General features: G+C 48.7%; 1 protein-coding gene and 1 non-coding gene across 4 annotated transcripts in view; one reads left to right on the top strand and one right to left on the bottom strand.

The window, feature by feature from the left end:
- Positions 1 to 25693, bottom strand: part of RANBP3 (RAN binding protein 3) — a 282525-nt gene that overhangs the window by 69286 nt on the left and 187546 nt on the right. For all 3 annotated transcript variants that reach the window (XM_044998665.1, XM_044998666.1, XM_044998667.1), the window contains 2 exons: positions 12896 to 13015; positions 218 to 321 (listed from right to left, as the gene is read on the bottom strand). In XM_044998665.1, coding sequence (XP_044854600.1) covers positions 218 to 321; positions 12896 to 13015 — 224 coding nt within the window. The remainder of the gene's footprint in view (positions 1 to 217; positions 322 to 12895; positions 13016 to 25693) is intronic.
- LOC123356135 lies at positions 1278 to 1382 on the top strand. The gene has a single exon (XR_006575290.1). It is a non-coding gene; the product is annotated as a U6 spliceosomal RNA (small nuclear RNA).

The raw sequence follows: 25693 nt of genomic DNA, 5'->3' as shown, positions 1-25693 counted from the left end.
GAAGCTATCCTTTGCAACTGTAGGAACTAATAATATACTGCATTTTTTAGAAAACAAAAAGCTAGGAATCTGAAGAACAAGGTAGCAGCCCCAAAAAAGTGTTGGGTACCAACCCAGTTCAAACAGAACCCTGCCTCTGGGAGACAGCAACGCTAATATTAATGCTCTACATATATTACAGTAAAGTAAGTTGCTCTGAATTTATTTGCAGTCTTACTTGGAACTGATGTACTGCAGAAAGTAGTTTGTTGCCGATGGCGTTTCCAAGCTTGGAAGCCCAGCATTCTGTACATCAGCTGTTTCATCACTTTCATTTCCCAACTACAAAAGAGATAGACATTTATACACAATTAACAATACCAAAACCAAGATCAGACCTTATTGTCTCACAAAATATGTAACTTTGCTCATATACGCTCTTAACAGTAAGACCACAGTGTATTTACCATTACAACAAATTTCTCCTTGTTGCAAGCTGCATTCCTATAGGAATGCCAGTGTAGTGCATTCATATATACCTCAATTAAGAACCAGGGACACCTTCAAGCAGCATTGCAATTGCTTTTAAAACTGTATTTGTCTATACTAAAAAACCTTTCCTCCTTCATTATTAAGTCTATCACAGTTATGTACTTTTTGGGCTGTGTTGATCCCACTGTAGTTCTGGCCAATCTGCCTCTTGTCAGGTCGTGTAGGAGCCACATACTCCCACTGGCCTCACCTACCCCATATGCTTGCATAAAACCCCTCTCTTTAGGGTGTCGATACCTCTTGTTACTCTAATTCAATTAGCCTATGTTTAGATATGAGCCTGCTTTGCCCCAGGTCCACTCTTCTTGCCCCTGCAACATTCTCAGAATCTGTGCTGCATGGATTGGCATGGAGGGACTTCTGGAGGCTCAGTGGGAAGGGTTCCAGATCATTCCCAACCCAGCAGTTCAGAAGAAACACCAAACAGCACTGAATATCCCAGAGTTTATTTGTATAACAGTAGTGGGTGTTTTTACTTTTTACAAGAAAGGACTTCAAAAAGTAGAATCATGAAAAATAATTTTTGTGAAGTGGCCAACTAACTATACTCTGTGTACAAATCCTGCATTTGCACATATAAATCAAAGCTGAAGCACACAGTTAACATTCTGTTGCCCTAATTTCCACAGTTATGCACAAATGTAGGATTTGCAAATACACTTTAGGTGGCTGCTTTAGAAAATAAAGTTTTTTACATGATAGGTTGAAAGCTGAAATAGGAAGCTAATATGAAATGAAATTAATACTTGTTTCAGCAGCACATATACTAAAATTGGAACGATACAGAGAAGATTAGCATGGCCCCTACGCGAGGATGACACACAAATTCATGAAAAGGGGGGGAGTGGTTTGACTCAGTGTTGAGCACTGGCCTGCTAAACCCAGGGTTGTGAGTTCAATCCTTGAGGGGGATATTTAGGGATCTGGGGCAAAAAACCTGTCAGGGACAGTACTTGGTCCTGCTAGTAAAGGCAGGGGACTGGACTCAATGATCTTTCAAGGTCCCTTCCAGTTCTATGAGATAGATAGATATATATATATATAGAGAGAGAGAGACACCTATTTTATATGCTTAATACTGTTCAGCTTATCCAGGAGATAGAATAAATGGTTACCTACCTAGGAATCTTTTTGTAACTGTTCTTCTTCAAGATGTGTCGCTCATGTAGATTCCAAGTAGACGTGCGCGCGCCACGTGCACAGTGGCCAGAAGGTTTTCCCCTAGTTGTATCCATCAGTTGGCTCTGGAGCCCCACGGAGAGGCGCCATATATAGGGCCCTGCCGACCCCCCGCCACTTCAGCGCCTTCTTGCCAGCTGACTTCAACAGAGGGGAAGGTGGGTGGGTCTTGGAATGGACATGAACAACACATCTCGAAGAACAACAGTTACAAAAAGGTAGGTAACAGTTTTTTCTTCTTTGAGTGTTTGCTCGTGTTGATTCCAAGTAGGTGATTCCCAAGCAGTTCCTAGGAGGAGGGGTCAGTGTTCACTGCGTCGCAGATTGTAGCACCACCACTCTACCAAATGAGGCATCGTCCCTGGCTTGCTGTGTAATCGAATAGTGTGCAGCAAAGATGTGGATTGAAGAACATGTTGCAGCTCTACAGATGTCCTGGATCTGGATCGGGATCTGAGCCAGAAAGCTACCAAGGATGCCTGCACCCTTGTGGAGTGTGCTGTCAGTGTGGGGGGAGGTATCTTTGCCAATTTGTAGCACACTCGGATACAGGGCATGATCCACGATGACATTCCCTTCATTCTGTTTGCTATTGCCAAGAAAAGCTGAGTTGTCTTTCAGAATGGTTTTGTCCTTTCCATATAAAAAGCCAACGCCCATCTAACATCGAGGGAATGGAGCTTTTGCTCTCGGCTGCTGGCTTTTGGGTAGAAGACTGGAACAAAAACGTCCTGGTTTGAGTGGAATTAAGAGATTACCTTAGGGTGGAAGACTGGGTGAGGTCGCAGCTGGACCTTGTCCTTACAGAACAGGCTCAGATGTCAGGGCCTTAAGTTCAGATAGCCTCCTGGCTGGTTAAAGCCACCAGGAACGCTACTTTCCAGGAAAGGTAAAGCAGTGAACACATTGGTAGGGGCTCAAATGGGGGCTCCATTAGTCTAGACAGCACCAGATTCAGATCCCATGCAGGGATCGGTTGTTGCACTTGAGGGTGTAACCAATCTAGTCCTTTAGGAAAATGGCTGACAATTGGGTTAGCAAAGACTGATTGGCCAGCAACCCCTGGATGGAACGCTGAAATCACAGCCAGGTGAACATTTTTTGAGGACACTGACAGGAGGGTGGTGAAGCACTTGAATGGGTTCTCTAGGGAGGTGGTGGAATCTCTAGGGAGGTGGGGGATTAGGTCCTGCTTTGAGCAGGGGGTTGGACTAGATGACCTCCTGAGGTCTAAGATGATGGATACTGATGACTGCATAGGTGGAGTGCCCCTTTGCATTGACCAAACTGAGGATCTTTGTATGTGGCCCTAGTGGATGGTTTCCTGCTACCAAGGAGGACCTCTCTAACAGGTCCTGAGCAAGCCAATTCCAAAGGGTTTAGCCATGGAGCTTCCATGCCATGAGATGGAGGCACTTGAGATTAAGATGCTGAAGGTGGTTATGGTCCTGCATGACAAGTCTGGAACTAGGGGCAGGTTGATTGGGGTCTCCACCGACAAGTCTAGGAGTGTGGTACATCAGTGCTGATGGGGTCAGGCTGGCACTATCAATATCAAGACAACCTTTCCCTTCTGACCTTCAGGACAACTTTGTGAATGAGTGGGTTGGGTGGAAATGCATAGAACAGATGGTCCTTCCAGGAAGGAGGACTGCGTCTGCAATCAAGCCTGAACTGTGATTCAGGAAGGAACAGAACTGCAGACACTCCGGTTATGTCTTGTTGCAAACAAGTTTATATGGGGAATCCCCATCATTGGAAGGTGCTGTTCAGGATGTCTGGGCGAATGGACCACTTGTGGTTGTGGAAAGACCTCCTGAGATGGTCCAGCAACTTTTTCTGGGATCAGAGAATCACAGAATAGAATCATAGACTATCAGGGTTAGAAGGGACCTCAGGAGGTTATCTAGTCCAACCCCCTGCTCAATGCAGGACCAATTCCCAACTAAATCATCCCAGCCAGGGCTTTGTCAAGCCTGACCTTAAAAACCTCTAAGGAAGGAGATTCCACCACCTCCCTAGAGAACCCATTCCAGTGCTTCACCACCCTCCTAGTGAAAAAGTTTTTCCTAATATCCAACCTAAACCTCCCCCATGGCAACTTGAGACCATTACTCTTTGTTCTGTCATCTGGTACCACTGAGAACAGTCTAGATCCATCCTCTTTAGAACCCCCTTTCAGGTAGTTGAAAGCAGCTATCAAATCCCCCCTCATTCTTCTCTTCTGCAGACTAAACAATCCCAGTTCCCTCAGCCTCTCCTCAGAAGTCGTGCTCCAGCCCCCTAATCATTTTTGTTGCCCTCTGCTGGACTTTTCCCAATTTTTCAACATCCTTCTTGTAGTGTGGGGGTACTCCAGATGAGGCCTCACCAATGTCGAATAGAGGGGAATGATCACGTCCTTCGATCTGCTGGAAATGCCCCTACTTATACAGCCCAAAATGCCGTTAGCCTTCTTGGCAACAAGGGCACACTGTCAACTCATATCCAGCTTCTTGTCCACTGTAACCCCTAGGTCCTTTTCTGCAGAACTGCTGCCTAGTCATTTGGTCCCAAGTCTGTAGCAGTGCATGGGATTCTTCCACCCTAAGTGCAGAACTCTGCACTTGTCCTTGCTGAACCGCATCAGATTTCTTTTGGGCCAATCCTCTAATTTGTCTGGGTCCCTCTGTATCCTATCCCTACCCTCCAACATACCTAACCAGAAGGGATCCCAGAAGGTAAGATGCCTCTAGGTGTATTGAGTGTGTTATGCAGAAGTTGCACAGCTTGAGGGCTTGTATTGTCTGTCATAACCGATACACATTTTCCTTCCAGATGGGCTTGGAAGGTCTGGGTGGCCAGGCATACTGCTCTTAGCTCTCTGCTGTTGATGTGAAGTGAGAGGTCTGCTTGGGACCAGAGGCCTTGAGTCCCTAGATGCGCTCCCCAACCCATCACTGAAGGATCTGTAAATAGAGACAGTAAGGGTTGAGGTCTGGAGAAGGGCACTCCTGTCCAGACCATCTGAGGATTGAGCAACCACAGGAGAGTCTTGATGGCCAGTGGGAGAAGTGCGACTACCTTGTCCAAGCAGTTTTGGCTTGGGTGATACACTGATACCAGCCAGGACCGGAGAGGCCTGAGCTGCAGCCTTGCATGCTATACTACATATGTACAGGGGTGTATGGGGTTGTCAGGGAGGGGTAGTGCCTCTGATAGGGGAGTAGTCGTACTCCTAGGAGTAGCTCATCCACTTTGGTCCCCACTTGCCACCCAGCTCTCACCTGTGGCTCCAAGTAGCTGTCAGCATGCGACAGCGGCCACACCCCGGAAACCGTCTCGACTGGCGAGCTAAACCAGGTGAGGGTAGCCGATGAGTCCAAGACCCTCGGTGAGTTAGGGCCTGTCTACCCATTGCATGCGAAGGCTGGATCCGGCTGACTGAGGAAACCTGGTTCAATGGTCAGGAAGGCGGTGACCGCAAGCGTTGTGGAACGCTCAAGAGCACGACAAGACACACAGGCGTCCTGGTCATCCACTGCGTCCTGCCCTATCTCCAGCTGTCTCGACTCTTGTCCTGCCACTGGATACAGATAGGAACTGGGAAGAGAGAGTGAGGTTGACGTCGCGCAACTCTCCCTCACTTTAATCCAATTCACGCGCAAGTCTCGACATCATATCATATTACATCATATCAAGTCCTGTGGCGATGGGCGAGCGACGAAGCAGCAGGTGTGGATACACTGGGAGCTGTAGCCGCAGACCTGCACACAGGCGGCTCAGGTATAATGGTCGTTCCTCACTGACCGAAGCAGCGGTGGAGCTCGGCATCTTCTTGAGCGACTGAGCAGCCCTAATCAGGATTGCACTGCTCACCTCCGTAGAACGAGGAGGGGGCTAGAAAAGGTGCCCTAAACACTGCCTGCTTCACCTTACCCTGGCCAGCATACCGCGGCTGGCGGGGATCCCATAAAAGTGGTCGAACAAAAACAAAACTTAGAGTGACACCGATCACCACTGGCACATGGAATGTGCGCACGCTACTGGACAACATCACGGCAGACAGACCGGAGGGAAGAACAGCATTTGTCATCAGAGAGCTCGCACGCTACAACATTGACATTGCAAAAACTTAGCGAAACTCGCCTTGCTAATGAAGGACAGCTGTCCGAGTCAGGCGGAGGCTATACATTCTTCTGGAGTGGCCGCAGCAGTGATGAGCGTCGCGAATCTGAAGTTGGCTTCGCCATCAAGAATCATCTTGTTCGGAAACTTTCCAGTCCCCCCAAGGGTGTAAATGATCGTCTCATGACAATGCAGCTTCCGCTTCAAAAAGGAAAACAAGCTACTTTGATCAGCGCATACGCTCCCACAATGACCAACCCAGAAGATGTGAAGGATAAATTCTACGAAGAACTAGATGCTCTGCTATCATCAGTTCACCGCACAGACAAGCTGATCCTGCTTGGCGATTTTAATGCAAGAGTCAGTTGCGATGCCGCAGCCTGGGAAGGAGTCATCGGGAAAAATGGAGTGGGAAAGTGTAACAGCAATGGTCTATTACTGCTGAAAACTTGTGCAGCACATGACCTTCTGATCACCAATACGGTCTTCCGCCTCCCTACCTGTAACAGGACTTCGTGGATGCATCCCCATTCCAAGCACTGGCATCTGATCGACTATGTCATCATCAGGAGAAGGGACAGACAAGATGTCAGGGTTACAAAAGCTATGTGCGGTGCTGACTGTTGGACGGATCACAGGCTCATAGTATCTAAAATGAAGCTCCGTATCATGCCAAAGAGATGACCACAAGGCTGTAAGGCTCTCAAAAGGATCAACGTGTCGAAGCTGAAGAACAGCCGCATCACTGAAAATCTAGCAGAAGACCTAGAGAATGAGCTTGCTGATCTTCGTATTGAGGATGACGCTGAGAGAGACTGGGAGCGATTCCGCAACACTGTCCATACAGCTGCATCGAAGGTATTGGGGCCCTCCACACGCAGGCGGCAAGACTGGTTTGACGAAAATGATGCAGAAATCCAGGCCTTACTTGCTAAGAAGCACTGCCTGCATCGCGCATATCAGAACGATCCATCCTCAGCGGCAAAGAAGACCACCTTTATCAACGCTTGCAGAACAGTACAGAACCGACTGCGCAAAATGCAAGACTTGTGGCTGAGCGCCAAAGCAGATGAAATACAGGCGGACAGGAACGACTATAAGCAGTTCTATGAAGCCCTCAACACGGTCTATGGTCCACAGTCTTCTGGGAGCTTTCCCCTCCTGAACTCTGATGGCACTGTGCTCCTTACAGAGAAGACGCAGATTCTCCAGAGATGGGCTGAACATTTTGAAGCAGTTCTCAACTGCCCCTCAGTCATCAATGATGAGGCCATTGACAAGATGCCCCAGGTTGAAGTCAATGACTCCATGGATGCTTCACCAGAAGAGGCCGAAGTGAAGAAAGCCATCAACCAGCTGTCAAGTGGCAAATCCCCAGGGTCAGATGCCATACCAGTAGAGGTGTACAAAGTCGGTGGACCCGTGCTGCTATGGAAACTCACTGAGCTGTTTCAAGAAAAGAACAGGAGTACTTGTGGCACCTTAAAGACTAACAAATTTATTTTAGCATGAGCTTTCGAGAGCTGCAGCTCACTTCTTCGGATGCATAGAATGGAACACACAGACAGGGGATATTTATACATACAGAGAACATGAAAAGGTGGAAGTATAAATTTGTTAGTCTTTAAGGTGCCACAAGTACTCCTGTTCTTTTTGCGGATACAGACTAACATGGCTGCTACTCTGAAACCTGTGAGCTGTTTCAGTCCTTCTGGAAGCAGGGATCCATTCCACAGGAATTTAGAGACGCGTCCATTGTGCACCTCTATAAGAGGAAGGGCAATCGCCAGGTATGCGACAATCACCATGGAATCTCGCTGCTCTCTACAGCGGGGAAAGTTCTTGCATGGGTTTTGTTGAACCGACTGATCACTCACCTGGAGCAGGGCTTACTGCCAGAATCACAGTGCGGCTTCCGCAAGGGACGTGGGACTACTGACATGATCTTCGCTGCGCGTCAGCTACAGGAGAAATGTCAAGAGCAGAACCGTGAACTCTACACAACTTTTGTGGACCTCACGAAAGCCTTCGACTCTGTCAGTCGCCAGGGCCTGTGGAGGATCATGTCGAAATTCGGCTGTCCAGACCGATTCATACGAATGGTACGTCAATTTCATCACGGTATGATGGCTCGTGTCCTGGATGACGGTGAAACATCTGAGGCGTTCCCAGTCACCAATGGCGTCAAGCAAGGGTGTGTTTTAGCACCCACTTTGTTTAGCATGATATTCTCTGCCACTCTGACTGATGCCTTTCAACACTGCACTGAAGGAGTAGGCCTGAAGAACAGAACCGATGGGAAACTATTCAATCTGAGGCAACTGCGTGCCATCACCAAGGTGAAGGAAACTGTACTTCGAGACTTTCTCTTTGCCGATGATTGTGCTCTGAATGCTAGTACAGTGCCAGAAATGCAAGCCAGTATGGACAAGTTTTCATCTGCATGCAACAACTTCGGCCTCACCATTAACATCAAGAAGACTGAGGTCATGCATCAGCCAGCTCCCCTCACTCCGTACTCAGAACCGTCCATCACTGTAAATGGACAGAGACTTCAGGCAGTGGACCACTTCACGTACCTGGGCAGTACCCTTTCTCGAGCAGTGTCAATCGATGATGAAGTAAACTGCAGAATTGCTAAAGCCAGCTCTGCATTTGGCCGATTGCGCTCCAACGTCTGGGAACGTCGAGGGATCAGCCTACCAATGAGGCTGAAGGTCTACCGAGCAGTGGTGCTTCCAACTCTGCTGTACGCCTGCGAGACGTGGACTGTCTATCGGAGTCATGCACGAAGGCTCAATCACTTCCACATTTCCTGTCTGCAAAAGCTTCTAAAAATCAGATGGCAGGACAAAGTGCCCAATACTGAAGTCCTTATCAGAGTCAGTCTGCCGTCAGTTCACACACTGCTGATGAGAGCCCAGACCAGATGGGCTGGACATGTCGTGAGAATGTCAGATGAGCGCATTCCTAAACAGCTCTTCTACGGAGAACTCGCCCAGGGAAAGCGCTCCCATGGAGGACAAAAGAAGCGGTTCAAGGACATGCTGAAGACCTCTCTGAAGTCCCTCGAGATTAACACCGCCACATGGGAAACCCTCGCACTGAACCGTCCAGCATGGCGCAGCCTCATTCACACAGGCAGTAATACCTCTGAGGCGAGGCGTACTGCTGAGGCTGAAAGAAAGTGTGAGCTGCGCAAGTCCAGAGCTGCCTGCACATCATCGACAGTGCCATCACATGTCTGCCCGACGTGTGACAGGACGTTCCATCAGTCATCTTCGGACGCACAGAGTCCGGTCATCGAACGAATGAGTTGTTGAGGTCTTCATCGACAATGATGGACAAACATCATCAACATATGTACAGGAAGCCATGTGCCCCAGAAGCTTCAGGCAGTTCCATGCCCTGGTGGTGGGGTATCGTCCGGGGTCCTCTATGATAGAGCATAAAGCCTGGAAACAAGACTCTGGTAGGAATGCTCTGGCTTGTCTTGAATCTAGAACTGCCCCTATAAACTCAGAGTGAGAGTGAGGGTTGACTTTTGTGCATTTACCAGCAGGCCTAACCTATTAAAAATTGACTTTATTAGGTTTGTGTATACCTCTACCTGAGCCCTGCTGCAGCTCTTGATCAGCCAGTTGTTGAGGTATGGAAACTCCTGAACCCCTTGCTTCCCCAGGAAATCTGCGATGACTGCCATGCACTTGGTGAACATGCGAATGGCCATTAACAAGCCAAAGGGGAGAACTGTAACCCGGAGGAATCTTCTGTGATTGGGGATGATTGATATATGGAAGTATGCGTCCTTCAAATCGAGGGTGGCATACCAGTCCCCCAGATCCAGGGAAGGGATAATGGATCCCAAGGAGATCATGCGGAGCCTCAACTTCTTCATGAATCTGTTAAGATTTTGCAGGTCCAGTATAGGTCTGAGACCACTGCTGGCTTTTGGGATTATGAAATAGCTGGAGTAGAAAACTCTGCCCCCTAGCTCCTGAGGGACCTTCTCTACTGCTCCCACTCTTAGGAGCATTTGCACCTCTTGTGGTAGAAGCTGGTCTTGAGAATGGTCCCTGAAGAGGGAGAATGGGATGGAGGTGGAGAACTGAACTGAACTGAATATCTCAGTCCTATCGTGCATAGCACCCAGTAGTCTGACATAATCTGGGCCCATGAAGGATATAAGTGGGATAAATGGTCCAAGAAACACAGGGGAGAAAGATCCAGTTCCTGAACTGGTGCATCGCCCTCAGGCACACCCTCAAAAGTTCTGGATGTTTTGCAGGTCTGAGACCCTGAGTAGATGAAGGAGGCGGCCACCTCCTCGTATGGTTTCTGCCTCCCTTTCTGATGTAATCCTGCTTATTCTGAGATTGATAGAAGTGAGGAAGGAGTTAAGGCCTAAAGTGTTTCCTTTGTGGAGCCAGAGTATGAAGCCCCAGTGACTTGAGGGTGGCCCTGGAGTCTTTTAGGCTGTGGAGCCTCAAGTCTGTCTTCTTGGAAAAGAGGGATAATCCCCTGAAAGGGATGTCCTATATAGTCTGCTGGACCTCATACGGGGAGTCCCGAGGCCTGGAGTCAAGAGCTCTGCCTCACGGCTACAGCCGAAGACGTGGTATGAGTCACTGAATCGGACACATCCAGGGCTGCCTGTAATGAGGCCTTGGCCACCAATTTTCCCTCTTCCACAAGGCCAAGAAACCTGCCCTGCATTCCATTGGCAGCAGCTCCATAAACTTTGACATTGCTCTCCAAGAGTTGGGGCTATATCTGCCGAGGATCACTTGATGGTTGGAAATCTGAAGCCCCCCAGTAGAATATACTTTTCTACAGAAGAGGTCCAACTTCTTAGCATCCTTGGCCTTCGGTAAGGGCCTTTGTGGGCCTTGATGTTTACATTCATTTGCTGCTGCCACCTCTAGGGAGCCTGATGGTGGGTGGGAATATTCAAACCCCTTAGATAGGATGAAATACTTTCACTCCATTCTCTTTGCAGTAGGGACCAAAAAAGAGGCTGGGGTCTGCAATTTTTAGCTGTGTCTTGGACGGTCTTAATAAGTGGTAGGTCAACCTGGGATGGGCTCGAGGGGGCCAGGATGTCCACCATAGGTTCTGAGGCCTCGGAAATGTCTTCAACTTGGAGCCCCAGGTTCTGGGCCATTCTCCTCAAAAGTTGTCAGTGGACCTTGCTGTCATCAAGGATGGGTGTAGAGGACGTCCCTGTCACAGCTTCGTCTGGTGAAAGGAACAGGCTCTTGCTCCTGTCCTTCCGTTCCAAGGGGGTCACGTGGTACTGGTTCCTCAAGTACAGCATCCAGTTTGGTACCATGAGGTTGGTCCTGTACCGAAGGGAGCAAAGGGAGGGCTCTGCTCTCTGAGGCAAGGGACAACAACCGCCTCAAATGCAACCACTGGGCTTGGTGGAACGCCATAGTTTCCAAAAGGGCCATTGCGCTGGTACCTGCCACTGCGTGGGCCAGGGCACAGGAGGGAAAGACTGACCCATGTCAGTCCTTGAATGCCTATGCTCCGACCTGTGCCAGCTCCTCCTAGAAATGTAGGATTCCAGCTCAGAGTCCGATGCGGAAGACTCTCTTCATGGCAACCAAGGGGGAGTGGTGCCTGACAGTGCCGGGGTAACGATTGGTGCGGCATCATAGCTAGCTTGCTCCCGGATGGTACCGGGGAGCGGTGCTGGGGCGAAGGAGACCAGTGCAACACCATAGCCGGCTTCCCTCAGGATGGTTCCAGGAGTCTTTGCAGTGCCGGCACTTTTGGGCCCACTGCACACTCTCGCCTGGTGGGAGACAGGGATACTGTGAAGGCTATTCGTTCCCTAGCTGCCTCAAAAGTTTCAGGCATGGAGAGCAGCTCCAGCGTGTCTCTCCGCAGCTATCTTGAGGAGGGGAGTCCATCGGCACCAGTCTTGACTGATCTCTCATTGGGGCCGGAGTCATTGGTGCCATGCTGGGTAGAGTGAGTGGCCTGGTGCGGGTCACACTCCGCTCAAGTCCTTTTGCGGTGCTGGCCTCGGCGTGGATGAGTGCCCCCCATCATATTTCTTTTGCTTCTTGCGTGGCACCGGTGACTGGCAGCAGTGCCGTGCACTGTCATGAGCGGAGCTTCTATGTGCCAGAGAGTCCTGCTGGAGCCGAGAGTCTACAGACAGTCTTTTTTCGGTGCAGAGGTCTCCCTTGTCAATGCCAGTGCAACTTCGCACCACTGCAGACGTGCTGGGTGCCGGTTCAGCTGAACTTGGCTCTGAGTGGGGACAAAGGGCTGGAGGAACTTCAGCCGCTGATCCCTCTCCTTTTGAGCTCTGGGACGAAATCCCCTGCAGATCTTGCAGTGCTCCTTTTGATAGGATCCTCCTGGACACTTCAAGCAAGAAGTGTGAGGGTTGCTCTTGGGCACAGGCTTACTGCAAGATGTGCACGGTTTAAACCCTGGATACTGAGGCATGCCCCAGTCCCAGGACAGGAAAGAAGGGGGTGACCGAAGCAAGTCCTAACTACACTAAAGCACTACATTAAACTAAATATATAATATAGATATACCCAGGTTGACTAACAAACTAGTATAACTATAACTATATGCAGGGAGAAAACAGTAAGTCCACTACGGTAGCACTTGCAGATGCAAGAGAGAAACAACATTCCAGCCAACCGTCACAGGTGCTAAGAAGGAACTGAAGAGGCCAGGGGCCAGCAGGACTCTATATACGGCGCCAGGAAGGTATGACTCCAGGAGGCTCCAGAGCCGACCAATGTATACCGCTATGGGAAAATCTTCTGGCGACTGTGCACGTGGTGCACACACACTTACTTGGAATCAACGTGAGCTAGCACTCAAAGAACAACAAACTAGAATTACAGGAGTTTTCTAAAACAAACTCCATCACACACACAAAAAGAGAACAAACTCTGGGCATTTTAAGCCCAAGCCATCACTTTGTTCCCAGGACTCAGAAACCAGCTTTTATACTGGATGTTTTCACTTTAAAGTTTTCACCTGGAGTAGTGACATTCATTTAAGTTCAATCACATAATCTTTGTTTTTCTGATTAAATATATACCTTAACTCTGTCTCTTAAGTTTTGCCCAAATACAAATGCTTGCTGTGCATTGTGCTCTAACTTCTCGCCATTTTCATCCTCTGAAGTATTGTTAGACTCATTTTTCTGACATTCTCTCACCTAAAGGAAAAAAAAGGAGAAAAATTAAGCCTAGAGATATCAGATCAGTTTGCTGAATAACATTTTTGTTAAAAACTATACTTTTTCCTTTCCAATAATTTTTATTCATGCTATGCACTAGGAACAAGGGGGGGCTCCAAAGAGGATGGAGCTAGGCTGTTCTCAGTGGTAGCAGATGACAGAACAAGGAGCAATGGTCTCAAGTTGCAGTGGGGGAGGTCTAGGTTGGATATTAGGAAAAACTGTTTCATTAGAAGGGTGGGGAAGCACTGGAATGGGTTACTTAGGGAGGTAGTGGAATCTTCATCCTTCAAGGTTTTTAAGGCCCGGCTTCACAAAGCCCTGGCTGGGATGACTTAGTTCAGGTTGGTCCTGCTTTGAGCAGGGGGTTGGACTAGATCCAGGGCCGCCCAGAGGATTCAGGGGGCCTGGGGCAAAGCAATTTCGGGGCCCCTTGCATAAAAAAAATGGCAATACTATACAATGCTATATTCTCATGGGGGCCCCTGTGGGGCCTCAGGCAAATTGCCCCACTTGGTCCTCTTCCCCCCGCAGGCAGCCCTGGGAAAAATAAACCTTCCGCATCTCGGCACAAACGCAGTTTTGAGAAAACTTCTTTTCAAGTCACCTTTACAAGGTATCACTGGTTCTCAGCATCAGCTAATGCTAAAAGGCACTAAAGCTCATTAAAAGGGTTGGACAAATATTTTCCGTCAAAACTTTTTTTGGATCGAAAACTAGGGGTTTTTAAAAAGCAGAAAAAATCACGGACAATATCTGCTTTCCTTCAAAATTTGTTGTGGTTTTTTAAATTGAAAAGCTGAAATTAGTCAGCCAAAACCTGAACATGGTTTGGGGTTTCAGAAGTGTGTGGCCAAATATTTGCTACTTGCTGTGTTTGATTATTTAAAGAAACAATAACAAAATTCTGCTTAAAAAAAAATCCAAAACTTTTGAAAATCCAAAGCTTGTGACCAAACGCCTGAGCCCATCCAGTCAGAGATTTTTTCAGGTTTCTGATACTCTGCTGGCTTCCTTGACTCATATCTGCCTCCATAACTTTGGGTTCATTTAGACTAGAACATAAGAACAGCCATACTGGATCAAACCAAAGGTCCATCCAGCCCAGTATCCTGTCTACTGACAATGGCCAATGCCAAGTGCCCCAGAGGGAGTGAACCTAACAGGTAATGATCAAGTGATCTCTCTCCTGCCATCCATCTCCATCCTCTGATGAACAGAGGCTAGGGACACCATTCCTTAACCATCCTGGCTAATAGCCATTAATGGACTTAACCTCCATGCAGTTATCTGTTTCCTAGAGACTGGCTCCATGGGGTCCCTCACAAACTGAAGACGGTTACTGTGGGTTTGCCTTTAGTATAGCTTATGTACATACTCCATGAACTGAGCATTTGAGCTTGTTCCAGAATCTGGGATGAGCCTATTTTGTAAAAACTGAAATGCTCAAAATAGCACATGCATGTGAATGGACACAGGGTGCTAAAATTAAATTAACCCAGGAGTTCTCAAACTGGGGGTCGGGACCCTCAGGGGGTCACATGGTTATTACTGGCGGTCGCGAGCTGTCAGCCTCCACCTCAAACCCCGCTTTGCCTCCAGCATTTATAATAGTGTTAAATATATAAAAAAGTGTTTTTAATTTATATGGGGGGGGGGTCGCACTCAGAGGTTTGCTATGTGGAAGGGGTCACCAGTACAAAAGTTTGAGAACCACTGAATTAACCCCTCTGAAGCCTCAGGGAATGCAAGGGGGTAGGGGGGTCTCCCTTGGTAGGGTTGGGAAGGAGGTAGGTGGTGTAGGATATTGCTCTGGGTCAGATCAATGGTCAATCTTAGTCCAGGATCCTGTCTTCCAACAGAGGCTGGTCCCAGATGCTTCAGAGGGACAAAACAGGGCAGTATATCAAATGATCCATCCCCTGTCATCCAGTCCCAGCTTCTGGCAGTCAGATGTTTAGGGACATCTAGAGCATGGGGCTAATAGCCACTGATGGATCTATCCTCCATGAACAATGGGACCCCAATACAAATAATGACTGGACCAGAGAGAATAGTTCATCTAGAGGACCACTGATAATGCAAGGGTTGAAGAGGAAATACTTCACAGAATGGAGACAACTAGATACCTATTAGACCTATATGCATTACAGTTTCTTTATAACTGCAATGTTCCAAATACATTCACAAAGATCATTTCTAAAGAGAACAATTGCAAGGTTCCACTTACTTGCAGGCTATTTTTCTTTTGATGCCATTTAGTGGCCAAAAACATAGGGGACAGGGGGTGGGGGAATTATGATGCCTGTTAACTAACACACACACACACACACACACTCTGCAAGCTCCCCCTCTTAAGGCTGCTTAAAATTTCCCATTATAAGCCCTTGCTTTCAGTTATGTTTATCAAACTTTAAGCCATCAGGCTGAAATTTTCCATGTCTGCTCTCTGCCCTGGACATATTTTTTTTTTCAAAGCTTCAGTGAAAATGATTAAGCCACTTCCACTGTTTAGGTGACGCAGCTCAGAAACTTCCTCCTCCCTTGGGAGTCAATGAAAGGTGCATTCAGCTGGTTTCAATAGCTCATTTCCTGCCCCACTTCTCTCAGCCTTTGCCACTACACTACTTTCCAGGCTGCTAGCTCGCTATCCTGGACTTCTAGTTCCCTCTGCTTCCTGGCTGCAGGCCACATTTTCAGCTCTATGTTATTGACCCCATGCTGTCTGGCTCCATGGAACAGTGCAGGAAGCAGGCACTGGAATACAACTAGCTCCCCCTTTGGGGAAAGCTGGACAGCAATGAGTAGCTGCAGGGTAGCAGGGCAGAGAGAAAATGAAAGGTTAGTGAAGTCCATGGCAAAATACTATAGCACCTTGGGAAAATGCCAAATTCTACAACTATGAAATTGGAATCCACAGGGTCCTGACTGAGATGAATGGGACAGCTCACACCTTTCAGAGCTATTGTTTCCAACAGACTCACTGCATCTGTTATCCTTGAAAACATGAACAGAGGACATTTCCCCAGCCAAGCATGATTTTTTTTTTTTAATGGAAGGTCAGATTCTGGAGCACAATTCTGTGGCAAGCAGAATTGCAAGTACGGTGGTACCTGCCAATTCACAGTACTGGCAAGAGCTTTTTAGCAGGTACGGGGTACCAGAAAGACTTGGGGCTAGCCCCCGCCCCCAGAAGGGGAGGGGCTGCGCTCTGCTCCTTAAAGGAGCAGAACGCAGCTAGGGAGGGCATTAATTCTTTAAATGGCTTTAACAGCACAATACATATGCTAACAAATGTAAACAAAGTCTAACATGCATTATGTTAACTGGAACTGGAGCAGCAAAACAAAGAAAACAAATGCCTCATTTTCCAGCTTTGTGGGTGAGAGAGAACTATAAGTGAAGATATAAGTGACGGTCTTAAACCAGCTGCCTCAGGAATCTGCCAAGAACTTTGCTGAAAATATGTTCCTCATCTTAGCAATGGAGCTAAGATTTATCACACATCTGCCCACCTTTATTCGAATGAAGCTCCTTCTGATCTGACAGCTCAGGCATTGTCAGTTTCATCCAGAACAATTTACAAACTTGGAACCTAATCCTGTAAATCCTTAATCATTTGATCAAGCCCACTGAAGACAATGGGATTATTTGCATGACTATGGACCACTTTTGTGTACTGGTAAAAGTTTCACGAGTCTGTTCTGTTCCTATAAAGGAAGTTCAATCCCCCATTGAAAAGCAATGTTTGGGTACAATACCATAAAGCAGTTTAGAATTCAGTTCTAATTACATTTTACATACTATTTGTTCTACAGACTCCCTATATTAAGGATACAGGATGGACACTAAATGAGGCACAAAGTGTCAAGAAGAAATAGGATATTCTCTTATATTTAAGGTGCTGAACTGAGACCCAGGAGAGCTGGTTTATTCCTGGCTCTACTACAGATTTTGTGCATGATGTTGGATAAAATTATCTATTGTGACAGGGTCAGGCCAGATGGCTACAGGAGAGTGATTTAAAGTGTACTCATTCCAATTACAGGGCCTCAAAAGAGTCCTTTATTGTTATTTTTCGTCACTACCTCCCCGGGTCGGGAGTGGGTAATTTGCGCGCCTGCTGCCTTCCTTGCATGTGGTAGCTGTTTCTCAGGCTCCCTCTCCAGAATCGAACCCTGATTCCCCGTTACCCGTGGTCACTATGGTAGACACAGGAGGTACCAACAAAAGTTGATAGGGCAGACGTTTGAATGCGTCGTTGCCACCACTACAGGAGAGTGATGGAAGGCAGATATATAAGCCTCAGATTAAGCAGGTCCCTTTTCCCTGGGTAAGGTAACAGGGGCAGTTCCAGAACAATCAGGAACTTGTTGGAACCAGTTAAGGCAGGCAGGCTAATTAGGACACCTGGAGCCAATTAAGAAGCTGCTAGAATCCATTAAGACAGGCAGGCTAATCAGGGCACCTGGCTTAAAAAGGACCTCACTGCAGTCAGGAGTGCAGCAAGGAGCTGGGAGCAAGAGGCATGCAAAAAGCTGAGAGAGTAGGCGTACTGCTGGAGGACTGAGAAGTACAAGCATTATCAGACATCAGGAAGAAGGTCTGGTAGTGAGTACAAAGAAGGTGTTGGGAGGAGGCCATGGGGAAGTAGCCTATGGAGTTGTAGCTATCACACAGCTGTTACAGGAGACACTAAAGACAGCTGCAATCCACAGGGCCCTGGGCTGGAACCCGGAGTAGAGGGTGGGCCCGGGTTCCCCTCATACCCCCATTTGATATAAGAGGAGTTGATCTGGACTGTGGGTCCCACCAGAGGGGAAGGTCTCAGCCTGTCCCCCAACCCATTAGGTGGGCCAGCAGAGACTGCAGGGGATTGTTCTCCTCCTCTTCCCCATGCTGGCCAGTGATGAGGTAAGCTGAGTGAACAGCAGGTTTGTGCCACTAACAAAAGGAGCCAAACTGAGGACTGCCGAAAACCTCTGAGGCGAGCGAATCCATCAGAAAGCACAGAACCCACAAAGGCAGAGGAGGAACTTTGTCACACTATGTAGATGCATGGAAGGCCAAATGAAGGTTGCACTGACAACCTTTATTCTGGCATTTTTAACATCTGAGTGCATATCTTTGCAGTCTGAATATTCTGGTAACAGTTTCTCAGTATATGCTCTTTTATATACCTCTTGACAGAAGAGCAATGTGATTGCACTAGGAGGCAATGTCATCACATGTGTGCCACTAAAATGTACCTGCCACAACCCTTCCAACACACAGAAGAAAGCTGGGTGTCTGGCTAGAGACAGAAGTAGCTGTAAACACCAAGGGCAAGTCATGCCTGACAAATCTAATTGCCTTCTTCCTGACACAAGGAAGAAAGGAGAGCAGTAGAACAGAGGCCCTGGACTTCAGAAAAGCAGACTTCGACTCCCTCAGGGAACTGATGGGCAAGGTCCCCTGGGAGAATAACACGATGGGGAAAGGAGTCAAAGAAAGCTGGCTGTATTTTAAAGAAACCTTATTGAGGTTGCAGGAACAAACCATCCCGATGTGTAGGAAGAAAAGTAAATATGGCAGGTGACCAGCTTGGCTAAACAGTGAAATCCTTGCTCGTCTTAAACACAAAAAAATTGGCTTATAAGAAGTGGAAGATTGGACAAATAACCAGGGAGGAGTATAAAAATATTGCTCAGGCATGCAGGTGTGAAATCAGGAAGGCCAAATCACACTTGGAGTTGCAGCTAGCCGGAGATGTTAGGAGTAACAAGAAGGGTTTCTTCAGGTATGTTAGCAACAAGAAGAAAGTCAAGGAAAGTGTGGGCCCCTTGCTGAATGAGGGAGGGAACCTAGTGACAGAGGATGTGGAGAAAGCTAGTGTACTCAATGTTTTTTTTGCCTCTGTCTTCACAGACAAGGTCAGCTCCCAGACAGCTGCACTCTGCAGCATGGTATGGGGAGGAGGTGACCAGCTCTATGTGGGGAAGGAAGTAGTTCAGAAGTAGTTCTATTTAGAAAAGCTGGACGAGCACAAGTCCATGGGGCCGGATGCACTGCATCCGAGGGTGCTAAAGGAGTTGGCCGATGAGATTGCAGAGCCATTGGCCATTATCTTTGAAAAATCATGGCGATCGGGGGAGGTCCCGGATGACTGGAAAAAGGCTAATGTAGTGCCCATCTTTCAAAAAGGGAAGAAGGAAGATCCAGGGAAATACAGGCTAGTCAGTCTCACCTCAGTCCCTGGAAAAATCATGGAACAGGTCCTCAAGGAATCAATTCTGAACCACTTAAAGGAGGGGAAAGTGATCAGGAACAGTCAGCATGGATTCACCAAGGGCAAGTCATGCCTGACTAATCTAATTGCTTTCTATGATGAGATAACCGGCTCTGTGGATGAGGGGAAAGCAGTGGATGTGCTATTTCTGGACTTTAGCAAAGCTTTTGATACAGTTTCCCACAGTATTCTTGCCAGCAAGTTAAAGAAGTCTGGGCTGGATGAATGGACGGTAAGGTGGATAGAAAACTGGCTAGATGGTCGGGCTCAACGGGTAGTGATCAATGGTTCTATGTCTAGTTGGCAGCCGGTATCAAGTGGAGTGCCCCAAGGGTCGGTGCTGGGGCCGGTTTTATTCAATATCTTCATTAACGATCTGGAGGATGGTGTGGACTGCACCCTTAGCAAGTTTGCAGATGACACTAAACTGGGAGGAGTGGTTGATACGCTGGAGGGTAGGGATAGGATACAGAGGGACCTAGACAAATTAGAGGATTGGGCCAAAAGAAATATGATGAGGTTCAACAAGGACAAGTGCAGAGTCCTGCACTTAGGACGGAAGAATCCCATGCACTGCTACAGACTAGGGACCGAATGGCTGGGCAGCAGTTCTGCAGAAAAGGACCTAGGGGTTACGGTGGACGAAAAGCTGAATATGAGTCAACAGTGTGCCCCTGTTGCCAAGAAGGCTAATGGCATTTTGGGTTGTATAAGTAGGGGCATTTCCAGCAGATCAAGGGATGTGATCATTCCCCTCTACTCAGCACTGGTGAGGCCTCATTTGGAGTACTGTGTCCAGTTTTGGGCCCCACACTACAAGAAGGATGTGGATAAATTGGAGAGAGTCCAGCGGAGGGCAGCAAAAATGATTAGGGGGCTGGAGCACATGACTTATGAGGAGAGGCTGAGGGAACTGGGATTGTTTAGTCTGCAGAAGAGAAGAATGAGGGGGGATTTGATAGCTGCTTTCAACTACCTGAAAGGGGGTTCCAAAGAGGATGGATCTAGACTGTTCTCAGTGGTAGAAGATGACAGAACAAGGAGTAATGGTCTCAAGTTGCAGAGGGGGAGGTTTAGGCTGGATATTAGGAAAAACTTTTTCACTAGTAGGGTGGTGAAGAACTGGAATGGGTTACCTAGGGAGGTGGTGGAATCTCCTTCCTTAGAGGTTTTTAAGGTCAGGCTTGACAAAGCCCTGGCTGGGATGATTTAGTTAGGTTTGGTCCTGCTTTGAGCAGGGGGTTGGACTGGATGACCTCCTGAGGTCCCTTCCAACCCTGAGATTCTATGATTCTATGAATTTATTTATGTTTGCAGTGTTGTAGCTGTGTTGGTCCCAAGATATTAGAGAGACAAGGTGGGTGAGGGTAATACTTTTTATTGGACCAACTTCTGTTGGTGAAAGAGACAGGCTTTTGAACTGACAGCCTGGAAACTGAAATTCATAACTCTGGTTAGACAGCAAAAAACATGGACTTAATAAAGACACTGGATTTATGGGTCATTACAACAATCTGTAACTCACTAACCCTCCTTTGTTCTATGGATGTAGAGGTGTTAACTGCCCACTTGACCTTGAATGATCTTGTGCAACGGTGTTAACTCGTTATCTGTTCCACCATGCAATTTGCTGTGACACTGAGGGCGTGGCTACACTGGAGAGTTGCAGCGCTGGTGGTGGGTTTACAGCGCTGCAACTTACTCACCGTCCACACTTGCAAGGCACATACAGCGCTGCATCTCCCTGGCTGCAGCGCTGGCTGTACTCCTGCTCTGCTTCGGGTATAACTATTGCAGCGCTGATGATGCAGCGCTGCTCCGCCAGTGTGGCCAACAAAAGCACTGTAATTGGCCTCCAGAGGTATTCAGAAGTATCCCAGAATGCCTGTTCAGCCACTCTGCTCATCAGTTCGCACTCTACTGCCCTGGCCTCAGGTGACCCGCCCTTTAAATGCCCTGGGAATTTTAAAAATCCCCTTCCTGTTTGCTCAGCCAGGTGTGGAGTGCAATCAGTGAAACTTTCCAGGTGACCATGCCTCCACGCGCCAAACGAGCCCCAGCATGGAGCAATGGTGAGTTGCTGGACCTCATCAGTGTTTGGGGGGAGGAAGCTGTGCAGTCCCAGCTGCGCTCCAACCGTAGGAATTACGATACCTATGGGCAGATATCAAGGGCCATGCTGGAAAGAGGCCATGACCGGGACGCGGTGCAGTGCAGGGTTAAAGTGAAGGCGCTGCAGACTGCCTATTGCAAAGCCCGCGAGGGAAACCGCCGCTCCGGCGCTGCCCCCACGACCTGCCATTTTTACAAGGAGCTGGACACGATACTTGGGGGTGACCCCACTGCCAATCCGACGACCATGATGGACACTTCAGAGCGGGGGGGAGGGTGGCGGAGAGGAGGAAACCGAGAGTGAGGGTACTGGGGTGGGGGGAGCCAGGAGCTCTTCTCAAGCCAGGAGGAAGGTATCCAGTCGCAGCAGCCGGTACTTGGTGAAGGACAAGCAGAGGAGCGGGTTACCGGTAAGCGGCTTTTATTTTCAGGATAGAAATGTTTCGGGAGAGGAGCGGGGGTTAGGGCTGCATGCATGCATGCCTAGATCTGGAACAGCCCATTGATGTGGTCTATCACGTCGCGGTAATTGGCCTTGGTAATCTCTTCAAAAGTTTCAGCCAGAGCGTGGGCAATGCGCTTGCGCAAGTTTATAGGGAGAGCCACTGTAGTCCTTGTCCCAGTCAGGCTAACGCGTCCGCGCCACTGTGCCGCGAGGGGTGGGGGGACCACTGTTGCACACAGGCAAGCTGCATAGGGGCCAGGGCGGAATCCGCATTGCTGTAGAAGACCCTCCCGCTCTTCCCAGGTAACCCGCAGCAGCGAGATATCTTCCAGGATTAACTCCTGTGGAAAATGTTGGGAGAGTGTTCAGTGCAGATGCCCCCTGTAGCTGTTTGCTGTCCCCAATGCACAGAAACCCCCTATACAATCAGTCCCCTGAAGCAATCAGTCCCTGAAGCAATCAGTCCCCCTTACTCACCATTTCGTGGCTCCTGTAGGTTATGTGCGCTCTGTTTGGTATGGGAAAAGTATGCTAAAGTGAAGACTGTAAACTCCTTCAGTGTGTGGGTATAACTGTCTGGATGAGATTATAAACAATGCTGCCTCTGTTAACTGTTGCCATTTTTGCCTTTCGAAAAGTGTCCTTGACTACTGGACTGCCTGTATCATCGACTGCTCAGAGGCTACAAAATCTCAGGAAGAAGCTGCGAAAAAGCAAAGACGACGTGCTGAAAGCAGTTATGGATCAGTCTGCCAGAGAGAGTAAAAAACTGCAGGACTGGAGGGAAAAACTGCAGGACTGGAGGGAAAGGGAAAGCAGGATCCGCCAGAGAAACGCAGCAGCTAAGAAGAAAAGCACAAAGCAGCTGATAAGCATCCTGGCGCGCCAAGCGGACTCTATCCAGTCACTCGTAGCCATGCAGGCAGAGCACTACCGTGCCGGCCCCCACCCCCGTCCCAAAGCTCTTTCCCTTGTGCCCCAATGTCAGCTCCAAACCCCCTTCCCCAGCTCCAGGTTCTTACCTCCACCAGTTGCCCCCAACACCTGTACGTTCACCAACCAGCCCTGAGAACTACGACCCTTACCCTCTGCACTCAACCCCCATCACCATGCAGTATATGCACCCTGAAGTGCAGCACTCATTGCACAGCACTCCAGACAGGACATATTCAAACCTGTGACTGTACAGTTCACCACCCCAACCCCCTGCCCTTTTATGTTCCCAAAATGTTGTGTGTCTGTCAAGGAAGTTATTTTCTTTTCAATAAATGAATTCTTGGCTTTGAAAACAGTCTTTATTATTGCAGAAACTGAAAGATAGCATAGCCCAGGAAAGAAACAGGCACTGCAATTCATTTTAGGAAAAACAGATTCCTACTAACATTGTAACTACTGCACTTCACTCCCGTGCAAGGCAACAAACGTTACTGTTGGATTTCAGCCTCAAATTCCTCCCTCAAGGCATCCCTAATCCTTGTAGCCCTGTGCTGGGCCTCTCTAGTAGCCCTGCTCTCTGGCTGTGCAAATTCAGCCTCCAGGCGTTGAACCTTGGCGGTCCATGCCTCACTGAATATTTCACCCTTCCCTTCACAAATATTATGCAGGGTACAGCACACAGATATAACTGCAGGGACGCTGCTTTCCCCCAAGTCTAGCTTCCCATACAGAGATCGCCAGCGCCCTTTTAAACGGCCAAAAGCACACTCCACAGTCATTCGGCACCGGATCAGCCTGTAGTTGAACTGGTCCTTGCTCCTGTCAAGCTTCCCTGTATACGGTTTCATGAGCCAAGGCATTAACAGGTAAGCGGGGTCTCCAAGGATCACAATGGGCATTTCGACGTCCCCTACTGTGATCTTCCGGTCTGGGAAAAAAGTCCCGGCCTGCATCTTCCTGAACAGGCCACTGTTCCGAAAGATGCGTGCATCATGCACCTTTCCAAGCCAGCCTGTGTTAATGTCAATGAAACGCCCACGGTGATCCACAAGCACCTGGAGAACCATAGAGAAATACCCCTTTCGATTAACGTACTCGGATGCTAGGTGGGGGGGTGCCAGAATAGGAATATGCATCCCATCTATCACCCCTCCACAGTTAGGGAAACCCATTTGTGCAAAGCCATCCACAATGTCCTGCATGTTCCCCAGAGTCACGGTTCTTCTTAGCAGGATGCGATTAATGGCCCTGCAAACTTGCATCAACACGATTCCAACGGTCAACTTTCCTACTCCAAACTGGTTCCCGACTGATCAGTAGCTGTCTGGAGTTGCCAGCTTCCAGACTGCAATAGCCACCCGCTTCTCCACTGGCAGGGCTGCTCTCAATCTCGTGTCCTTGCGCCGCAGGGTGGGGGCGAGCTCAGCACACAGTCCCATGAAAGTGGCTTTTCCTCATCCGAAAGTTCTGCAGCCACGGCTCGTCATCCCAGACTTCCATGACGATGTGATCCCACCACTCAGTGCTTGTTTCCCGAGCCCAAAAGCAGCATTCCACGGTGCTGAGCATTTCCGTGAATGCCACAAGCAATTTAGTGTCATACGTGTCAGGCAACTCGATATCATCATCATCGGACTCCTCACTGTCACTGTCACTTTGGAGCTGAAGGAATAGCTCAACTGCCAAACGTGATGTGCTGGCGAGACTCATCAGCATATTCCTCAGCAGCTCGGGCTCCATTTCCCACAGAAATCGTGCTGCACAGAAACCGTTGGGAGAGTCAGGGTATGGCTACACTTACAAATCTGCAGCGCTGGTAGTTGCAGCGCTGGTCGTCCAGCTGTGCAGGGCCAGCGCTGGTGTGTGGCCACATTTGCAGCATTTGCAGCGCTGTTGGGAGTGATGCATTATGGGCAGCTATCCCAGCGTTCAAGTGGCAGCAACGTGCTTTTCAAAAGAGGGGGGTGGGGTGGGGCATACTGTGACAGGGAGCGGGCGAGAGAGAGTGGATTTTTGGAGCCAACACTGTGTGTTACCTTTCTGCCCTGAAAAATCAGAACATGTTCCCGATCCCTTACCCTTAACTCTTAACTGCAAACAGCCTGCAGCCAACGGACTCCCTCTCTCCCCTCTGCCCCGTTTCTGTCAAGCAAACACTCACTCCCTGCCTGCCTCATTATCTCATTTGATTGTTCACAGATTGATCACAGCAAACAGGAGCTGTGTTTGTAGATAAGCAGCTCCGGGATCAACGGAGCTACGGAGCTCTGAGTTCACAACAAAACAAAGAGAGGCTGCATAACAAAACAAAGAGAGTAATTTATAAAAGCATTCTGGGATATCTGCTAATACCCTGGAGGCCAATAACAGCGCTGGTGTGTGGCCACACTTGATGACCAGCGCTGCAATCTTTATTCCCCATGCTGAGCCAGGTGTACGGCCAGCGCTGCAGCCAGGGAGTTGCAGCACTGGATGTGCCCTGCAGGTGTGGACACTTACTAATTGCAGCGCTGGAAAGCCTCCACCAGGGCTGCAACTCGCAAGTGTAGCCATACCCTCACAATGGCGCCAAACGTGGATGGAAAAACAGTGACTGCTGGGATGTGAAGCGATGCATCATGGGGCATTGGGACAGGAAGCGGAATGACCCTTCCGTCCCCTTCCCACAACCCACGGCGCCAAAATGGGACGAGGTGCTCTGTGGGATAGCTGCCCACAATGCACCTCTCAATACAGCGCTGCAAATGTGGCCACACTCCAGCGCTTTCCCTACACAGCTGTACGAAGACAGCTGTAACTCCCAGCACTGCACATCTGCAAGTGTAGCCAAGCCCCGAGTACCTTTCCCAGACCTGAAGAAGAGCTCTAGGTAAACACAAAAGCTTGTCTCTTTCAC

This window comes from Mauremys mutica, chromosome 24, assembly GCF_020497125.1.
Source record: "Mauremys mutica isolate MM-2020 ecotype Southern chromosome 24, ASM2049712v1, whole genome shotgun sequence".
Taxonomy (NCBI): Eukaryota; Metazoa; Chordata; order Testudines; family Geoemydidae; genus Mauremys; species Mauremys mutica.
This window is presented reverse-complemented; position numbering and strand designations above follow the sequence as displayed.